The 9,765-nt window shown below is 34.5% G+C and overlaps 1 protein-coding gene across 1 annotated transcript; it reads left to right on the top strand.

Annotated features, from left to right (window-relative positions):
• The first annotated feature begins 4,832 nt into the window (after positions 1-4,832).
• LOC136200534 (receptor-like cytosolic serine/threonine-protein kinase RBK2) lies at positions 4,833-9,765 on the top strand. Its single transcript, XM_065990901.1, has 9 exons — positions 4,833-4,888; positions 5,837-5,949; positions 6,026-6,400; positions 7,246-7,497; positions 7,731-7,888; positions 8,288-8,367; positions 8,458-8,593; positions 8,677-8,823; positions 9,595-9,765. The coding sequence occupies exons 1-9, from the start codon at positions 4,833-4,835 to the stop codon at positions 9,763-9,765; spliced, it is 1,488 nt and encodes a 495-aa protein (XP_065846973.1).

Raw genomic sequence — 9,765 nt, 5'->3', positions numbered from 1 at the left:
CTTAAATCGTGTCTCTTTTGGGAAGACGATACTAACTTTACTTGGCTAAGAAATTGTAGGTAACTGATAATACCATGAATTATAATTCATGGTATTATCAGTTACCTACAATTTCTGGATTATTGAATCCGATGAACCTTCACCTATATGAACCTTAGGATGTTTCGGCATTGGAATTTCCCTACATGCTTACCATTTATATAAGTCAAAGCAAGATAATAAGGAAATTAACAAGTGTAATCGAAATGAAAATCGTAAAATATGTATTAAAACTATGAAGATATATTGATGGAATACAACCAAACTTAGCACTTAGAAAGCGTGCAAACAAGTTAACACATAGAAAGGAAGAAGAATTCAACCCTTCGAACTAGCTAACTGGACTCAATTCGTTGCTTTGGGCTTGGATGTGGAACTTTCGATCTTGAGGTGGAAGGATGAAGTTAGAACTTCTTTGATGAGGATGAAGGATATTTGAAACTATCTAGCTCTGAAGGGGGAGGATACATTAAATACGAAAATTTGAATGCTTGAATTGGTATTAATCACCCATATTTATACAAAAAGATAAGTTTGGGGCAAAATTGGAAATTACACTTGATTAGAGAGAGATTATATAATTTTTAAAAAATGTGTCACACGACGTGGGGCAAGCTGGCACATCATGTTAATCTTAATGCTTACAATACATGTAGACTTAATGAGGCTTAGTTTGTATGTTTCTAGAGAATATTGGGAACAAGGGACATATGATTCAAGTAAGAATAGTGAAAGATATTTTGGATCTATGTTCTTCATTTCATGTATTAATGAGAAATTTCCTTGCTCACTATCCGTCTGGTAGCATTTCCAGGCTGTTCTTTAACATTCTAGTTTAACCTTAATTCTCTGTGCATGCTTATAAATAGTTCATACTCATTGATTATCTTTCTGTGCTTAATTTAGTTTTTCAAACACCAATTTTAAGTCAATCAACCCTCGTTCTAAGAGTCTGACTATTATAATTAAATATCGATGACTTTGGCTTGTTTTATCACAGTGGAGACGATAATTTACTATCACTTAATTACTTATACCTAGTGCACTTGCTAGTGTCATAACTTTTGAGGACAACTGATAGCAATGTGATACTAAACAAAGATGGTGGGCTCGAACAACCAAGGGTATACACTAGAAGGAAGAAAAATGATAGTCACGTGTAATAGGGATGTTGTGTAGTGTTTTGTCTATTAGTGCTTTAGGTCTCTTAAATAATATTGTAGAAGACCTAAAAGGGTAACCATTATTGTGATAACTATTTTGGGGATATCCACCTAGGGAAGGGGATTCCTGGGGCTAGTCCATGTGGTTGTGTTTTCTTTCCTGTATTTCAAATTAAGAGGAGAGCGAGACAAACACTATAGCTTGACTTATCTTTCTATATTATATCAAACATCATTTCATCTTAATATAGTTCATTATCTGAGTTTGTGGATTCCATTTCCTAACATTTTGTCCGACCTGCCGGATGCCAAACGCGGATGAAAGCAAGTATCCTCAGATTGATGAGAAGTTTGACAATATTGAGTCCAAATTTGGAAGTATGGATGCTATGTTTGTGGGAGTGGAAAGGCAGCTTGCTAGCATGGGGAGCTAGGGCACGAGATTGTCCCAAAATGTTTCTGCAATGCAGGTGGTTGTGGAGGAACTGAGAGTTCACTTATTGAATGAATGTGGCGACCGAAGAAACGACCAGTGGGTGAAGAAGCGTCGGTTTCTCGGGGGCAGGGCATACGAGCTGGCATAACTGAGGGAAGCGTCGGTGAAGGGATGCAGATGGGTCAAACGATTACCCCAGGGCCAATATGACAACTTGAAATGAGAGGTGAGAACGTAACCCACACCACCAATATGGTGGTTCAGCCCCAACACTTGGCTAGAAGAAAAGTCAAGTTACCTCTTTTCGAATGCACAGACCCAAAAGGATGGCCACGAGCAGAAACGTATTTTCGGATAAACGGTACACCGACGGAATTGTGGATTGATAATGCTGAAATTTGTATGGATGGAGCTGTTATTAATTGGTTTACGATTTTAAAGGAATCTGAGCCCCAGCTGTCATGGGAAGTCTTCAAGGCAGAATCGTTATAACATTTCAGCCATTTAGAAGTTCAGAATCCTTATGAGGAACTGGCCGGAATACAACAGATAAGCACAATTGCAGAGTACATAGAAGAGTTCGAAGCGGTGGCGGCAATATTACCCCGACAACCAGAATTGCAGTACATTGGGTATTTTGTCAAAGGATGGAACGATGATATCCGCTACCAAGTCCATATGCAGAAACGCTACAGGGAAGAAGCAAGAGTGGAGGCACTAATTACAAAAGGGGAAACTGGAGTTTGAGAGAGAATGGAGTTGGTGATCATGTGCCTGGGCACACTTGGAGGGGTTTTAGCCTAATTGGGTCTTCAATGGGCCGAGAATAGTCTAAATGGGTCGAGTCTGTAGGTAGGAATATTTAACACAACAGTCAGCCAATTTAATTCTAATTTCAAACCTAATTCTAATTTTAAAGGAGAGAGTTCCACAACATCTTCTACTGCGCAAAACTCAAAGCAAAAGGTCATCTACATTCAAAGTTATGCCCAAAGAGTGAGTGAGAGAGAAAGAAACATTCGACAACTAAGGATCAGAAGGAAGATGAGCAGCAACAACTGGTTAATGGGAGGGAGAATCTGAGATGAAGAACTATGAAGATGAGCAGTGGCGCAGGTTGGTGGCGAGTGAGATGGAGAATCAGAGATGGGTGGGTAGGGTTTGCGGCAAAAAACTTTTTATTTCTGTATAAGAGCAAACGGCGAAGTAGGGAAATTGATTTTAGTGGAAGTGAAAAAATGAAAATTGGATAAGGAAAACCTACTTTCCTGTATAATTAATTTATTTGGGATTTTTTTTAGTTGAGTCCATTGTCACTTTATAAAAGTGTTGATAGAAAAGTGTTGGTAAAGCCCACTTTTTTTGTAGTGATATATTCGCCACACTAGAACAGTTTAATCCTCCATATAAAATAACTTGTTATAGCAAGAAATAAGATGACATATTACAAAACGAAAAACATTAGTTATGGAATCAAATAATTCAATCATAATATGATATTTCTTGACTCGCCAATATAGAATATATTGTAGTTTGTCGTAGCAAGAAGTAGGTGATCGACAGGCTGCGAATATAATATATATATATTAAATAAAGGCAGAAAGCAGGCAACACCGATGTTAAAGTTGATCATGAGTAAGGAGTGAACCTTTTAAAACTCGCCAACATATAATGGAACGTGAAGGTGGCAACACCTTGTTCCAAATAAACTTATGCCAAGAAAATTAAATCACATTATTGCAACGATGCTCATAAAAACATTTAACTGAAAGACAACCAGTAGAAGAGATAATCCAAACACATAAATCTGAGTCATCCATCCCACGCCTAACTGATCTCACACTTCCAATAATAAAATGTAAATTAGCCTAGCCTTCATCAAGAAGAAACTGAGACACACAATCAGTAAGTCTACGCCGAACATTGATGTCAATCTGCAATTGTTGGGATACTAGAGGGCGGATCCAAGAGTCATTCCAGAAATTCAAATTAGTGTTGTGACCAATCCACCAAAAAAATATTAGAATGAAGCATATTTTATATATATATATATATATATATTCACCGTAATCCTTCATATAAAACAACTTGTAGCAAGAAAAACATCCGTTGTGGAATCAAATAATTCAATCATAATACGATATTTCCCAACTCGTCAATATCAAACATATTGTAGTTTGTCGTAGCAAGAAGTAAGCCATCGACGAGCCGCGATCGGTTGGAAATAATTTATAGGCGAAAAGCATCATTACGTCCCTGATCTTTCATTTTTTGCTTTATTAAGCTCTTGATTTTTTATTTGGACACATTAAGTTTCTGATCATTTATTTTTTGTCTCATTAAACCCTTCATGACGAAATTAGTAAGTTGTGAATATCTAATTCTATCAAAAATACGTTATTAACTTCATCTGTATCTGAAATTATTTTTAAAAATATTTTTTATAGTTTGAATTAAAGTTTTTACAGTTTTCATATAGCCAGATTATACATCCAAAACTTCTTTCAAACAATGAAAAATATAAATTTCGAATGCATGTGAAATGAATAACAGTTTGTTAGCCGAATTAGATGTTCACAACTTACTAATTTGGTCATGAAGGGTTAATGAGACAAAAAATAAATGATTAGAAACTTAATGTGTTCAAATAAAAGATCAAGAATTTAATGAACCAAAAAATAAAAGATAGTGTTTAGTAAAGCTTTTTGTCATATTTTATATATCACACTGGATATCATCCCTCTATAAAAAAAAAAATGGCGGCCCAGTGCGGGTCCGGGGAGGGGTCCCAACACAAGGGTGTATTGGGGGCAAGCCTTCCCTTGCCAAATTTTTTGGCAAGAGGCCACTCCTAAGATTCGAACCCGTGACCTCCGGTCACACGACAACAACGTTTTACGCGCCAAGGCTCGCCCTATCTATATATATATATATATATATATATATATATATATATATAAAAGAATGTGGAAGTGACAATAGAGATTTTCCCAAATGTCAGAAATACAAGGATAAAGTTGGTCCGTCCAAATGGAGGAAAGGGCAATTCCATTTATAGATTTTCGGATTGTGTATTGAGGGTCTAGATTATTGTTTTTCCTTCTGTTTCCTGAATTTTTGAAAAAGACAGTAAAATTATTGTTTTTCCTTCTGTTTCCTGAATTATTGTTTTCATAATTTTTCTTCTTAATCTCATGGCTACTGCTTCTGTTGAAGAAGATGAGAATAAAGCTTCTTCTTCTGCTCCATGGTATGCAAGAGTTTTAATTCACCCTCTCTCATTTGGGTATGTTTTGCTTTTTAATTAGGATTTTTATTTCAGTTTTTGGATAATTAATTTGATTTTATTTACATAGATTGAGATGATTCATTCATCCAATTTGTTTTTAAATTGGGTTTTAGGAGTTTATAAGTTCATAGAGGAAGAAGAATTCCTTCTGTGTGTTTATCTCATTTTTGGTATGTTTTGTTAAATTTCTTTTCAATTAAGCCCTCTTCTTCTAGGGTTTGTTTCAGATTTTAAATATTCTACAACAAAAATTCCAAATTTAAATAACTAAAAATGGTTATGAACAGATTTTCATCTTACAATCTTGTGCTTCTAGTTTCCTACTCTTTTTGTTTTTTATAAGAATTTTTAGCAACAAATTTCGTAGCGAAAAACGTATTCCTGATGATTTGAATATAAATTTTGTAAGTCTCAATTGGTAAGTCTTGTTAAATTTCTTTTCAATTAAGCCCTCTTCTTCTGGGGTTTGTTTCAGATTTTAAAAACAACCAAAAAATTCTATAACAAAAATTCCAAAATTTAAATAACTAAAAGTGGTTACCAATTGATTTTCATTTTACAGTCTTGTGCTTCTTGTTTCCTACTGTCTTTTTCTTTTGAGAATTTTTTGCAACAAAATTTCGTCGCGAAAAACTTATTCTTGATGTGTGACATAGATGATTTGAATATAAGTTTGCTATTTTTATCTAATTGATATTTCTAGAGTTAGTTCCACCTTTTTCTGTAATTTTTAATGGTGATAAATAACAATGGTAAGAAAAAATCTGTTCAAACAACATTTATAAAATTCAATTGAATTCATGCACCAATTTATAAAAGAATAAATTGATTGATTTCTTAAAAAAAATTAATTTGATATGAATTAATTTCTTTCAAATTGATGATTTATTTCAATTAATGTTGACACAGTAAAGAAGAAAAGGATTATTGTTTGCTATCAGAAAAAAATCATCAAGGAACAAAAATGCCTGCCAAACTTAAGAAATTTAGCAAAATGCTATCATTTTCTGCATCTTCACAAGGTACGTAATAGTTTTTTTTCGTTTAAATCGTATTATCGTGTCAGAATTTGACAATTCTAACATATTCACTGTTTAGATTTGATAGAAAATGAGAGGCAAGATAGATCTTCACCTACCGGAGTTATAGATGCCGGAGAGAAATGTTTTGGATCTCCTAACTCAAACTCTCCTAAGGCAGAATGTCATCATCATCATGAGGTCGAGAGTTCGAATCCTAGGCCGCATTCACATTGGAGTAGATTTTCGAAGCTATGGAAACGGAGATCGAACAAACGATTCAACGCTTCGAATCCGGCTCCTGAACAAAAAGTAGAAAAGTTAGCATGTGATCATAGAAAAAGTAGAAGCAGTAGAGATAGTCCTGAACTTAGAGATTTATTTAAGTTCAAAGCTTCATTGGATAACTTCTCCATTTCTGACCTCCAACATGCTTCCAACAATTTTAGCCCGGGTTCGTTTTTCATTATTTAATCTTTTGTTATTCTCGTTGTCAGTGGCGGAACTAGAGTCGAAAACTTGAAAGGTCCATGGACAAAACTTTAGTAAGAAAAAACAGATTTTTTTTAGGATTAAAAGTCAATGACAGAAGAATCGGCCGCTAAATCTTCCGTAACGCCTAATTTGTAAACAGAATTACAGATGGAATTTTTGTTGTACAGAATTTCCCGTCGGTAATTATTATTTTTTTCGTTATTTTCCCCTTAAAGTTGGGGTCAACGGACCCTCCATAAGCCCCTGTAGTTCCGCCCCTGCTCATAGTAGAAACAATATTTCAATCTTAATCTTTTTCATGGGATTCTATTGGTAATTTTATCGGTATTTACTAAGAAAAACGCAAAATTGAACACGCACTAGTTGACCTTACTAGTGCCGAATTTCACTAATAAATAGAATCGTCATGTTGCTAACTCTACCCGTGTTGGACTAAGATGTTGTTTATACCATGTCAAAATGTTAAAAAAATAGTTTCTGATAAATGTTTATTTCAGGGGATTCCGTTGGTAATTTTCGTCTTATATACTTACGAAAGCATAAAAGAATTATGGTTTCTACCATATCGATAATAGTAGTATTTTTCTTTTATCCGGTTACAATAAGAGTAAAATTGATCTTTTCAATAACGGTAGGCGAAAATTTCACTAATATCCTTATAAGTTAAATATATCGTGTAGTTGAAGGATGTACACGGACATGTCGGCCTTACTAGCCGCGAAATTTCACTAGTAAATGGAATCTTCGCGTTTCTGACAATATATGTTAATTTTGTAGTGAAGATATGATATGATTTGGTTGCAGAAAACATAATAGGAAAGGGTGGTTTTGCTGAAGTTTACAAGGGCCGATTACAAAACGGAAAGCTCGTAGCTATAAAGCGGCTTTCAAAGGGAACGGCGGACGAAAAAACAGCATTGTTCTTATCAGAGCTAGGCATTTTAGCTCATGTTGATCATCCTAATACTGCTAAGTTACTTGGATGTGGCATTGAAGGAGGAATGCACCTTGTTTTTGAACTCTCTAGATTGGGGAGTCTTAAATCTGTTCTTCATGGTTCGTTTCTAATTAATCTCAGAATAGCGTTTTAGTGGCGTTTTGTGTCCATGTCTATGTCCATTTTGTGTCTGCATCCGTTCCAGTGTCTGTTTCCGTGTTTTAGTAGCATTTTGTATCCGTGTCCAAGTCCATTTTGTTTCAAATTAATCTCAAAATAGCATTTTAGTAGTGTTTTGTGTCCGTGTCCTTGTCCGTTAGCGTTTTAACCTAATGTTTTATATGTTTTTCAGGTCCATCAGAAGTTAAACTTGACTGGAGTAAGAGATACAAAATAGCTCTTGGGACAGCACAAGGACTAATGTACCTTCATCAGCATTGTCAAAAACGAATTATCCATCGAGATATTAAGGCGGATAACATTCTTCTTACAGAAGATTCCGAGCCTCAGGTATCTTTTTATTAAGGTCGTTTCTAGGCCTGGGTAGGAGGGGCGCCTCACCAGGGCCCAAAAATAACAATTTTATAAAAAAAAAATGCAACGACAATAATCCTATGTCTAACAATCACAACACACATTCACGGCTAATGGGGAGTGACCAAACATATCCTTTTTATAAAATGTTTTTTTCCCCTTATGAAACCGGATGTTTTTATTAAATGTCATGTTAAATGTTGTAACAAATAAGTGTCATTTTGAAGCAATTTTCTTTTCCTACTTTGTTCTTTACTTGTACGCTCTCATTTGCTACTTCGTCTCTAGACCTGTAAAATCTCAAGATCGGTATTTTATATTTAAAATACTAGTGTTGTCTTAAAAAAGATGAAACACTTTTGAATTCTATTCCAGATTTGTGATTTTGGGCTTGCTAAGTGGCTTCCTAGACAATGGACTCACCATAACGTATCGAAATTCGAAGGCACATTCGGGTTTGTGATCGTACGATAAACATCTCTTTGTTTTTCGTTTTTTATATGTTGTGTAAGGTTTTTTCATAAGAAAAAGCAAATAAATTGCAGTTATTTTGCACCCGAATACTTCATGCACGGTATAGTGGACGAGAAGACGGATATATACGCATTCGGAGTACTACTTCTAGAGATTATAACGGGACGGCCAGCCGTTATTGATTCACGACATAGCCTTGTGATATGGGTTAGTAATTAATTTTCACTTAATTAATTACATTAACTAATTAATTAGGAGTATAATTAAGTAGTCTTAATTAATTTATGCAGGCAAAGCCTTTAATTGATAAAAATGATATTAAAGCAATTGTTGATCCTTCTCTTGGTGAAGATTATGACGTCGAAGAGATGGAACATGTCGTTTTAACTGCCTCGTTATGTATTCAACAATCTCCTATTCTACGTCCTCGAATGAATCAGGAAAGTTCACGTTCTTAATTAATTTTACGTATGATTTTTTACGTTGAATTATACAGTTTCGCCTAAATGTACGTATGACGCTCAAAAGTAACATTTTAGAAAAGAATATATAGAAATTAAATTTCAAAAGAGGTAACGATAATAATTTTAGGTCTCGATAATCAAAGCACGCATCCATGGCCCAAGGGAGGGAAGGGCCAAAAAGTATCACTTTTATATATAAAAAAAGAAAGGTTACAAAATATATTGATGGGTAATGATTTTGCATCTAGAAATGTTTTTTTATATGAAATTGGATGTTTTTATTATATCTCTTTTTAAATGTAATAAAAAATGTCATTTTCAAGCTATATTTCTTTGGATTAAAGTACTAGTTGGCCTCCGACCCATAGAAAAGTGTTGATTTTTAGCCGTTGATCTATATATTATTTGGTAAAGTTTCCTATCCCCCCATCCGTTATCCATCCAAAATGCTTATTTTCACTTATTGACCTATTATTTGGTAACATCACCCACAAATGTAACCAAATGATAAGTCCGAAAGTAAATACCAACATTTTGGATAGATCAAGAGGAAAATGTTACCAAATAATAGGTCGGAGTTAAAAAAACCAACATTTTGGTAAGGCAGAGGCCAAATAATTCTTTAATCCTTTTTCTTTTACATAATTGATTTTTCTACTTTATTTTTTACATTTACTTATTTATTATTCGTTTTCTGCTTCGCTCTTAGGCCTACAAAATCTCAGAATCGCCCCGTTTGTATTGCAGGTTGTGATATTACTAAAAGGCGAAGACTATGCGAAACAGTGCACAGAACAGCAAATTATAGGGTTACAAAGGACGTATTCAGAAGAGCTGTTGGATGCTCAAGAATATAACTCAACTAAACATCTCAATCAACTTAAAAGATACAAGGAGATTGCTCTAGGTTCATGA

The sequence above is a fragment of the Euphorbia lathyris genome, chromosome 7, assembly GCF_963576675.1.
Source record: "Euphorbia lathyris chromosome 7, ddEupLath1.1, whole genome shotgun sequence".
In the NCBI taxonomy this organism is placed as follows: domain Eukaryota; kingdom Viridiplantae; phylum Streptophyta; class Magnoliopsida; order Malpighiales; family Euphorbiaceae; genus Euphorbia; species Euphorbia lathyris.
The sequence above is the reverse complement of the archived record's forward strand: the minus strand, read 5'-3'. Positions and strand labels throughout refer to the sequence as shown.

Bases quoted from the DNA above. Each gene is read 5' to 3' on its own strand.
- LOC136200534 (XM_065990901.1), top strand. From the start codon at position 4,833: ATGGCTACTGCTTCTGTTGAAGAAGATGAGAATAAAGCTTCTTCTTCT. The intron at 5,950-6,025 runs GTACGTAATAGT...TTCACTGTTTAG, and splicing joins ATTTTCTGCATCTTCACAAG to ATTTGATAGAAAATGAGAGG. The intron at 6,401-7,245 runs GTTCGTTTTTCA...ATTTGGTTGCAG, and splicing joins TTCCAACAATTTTAGCCCGG to AAAACATAATAGGAAAGGGT.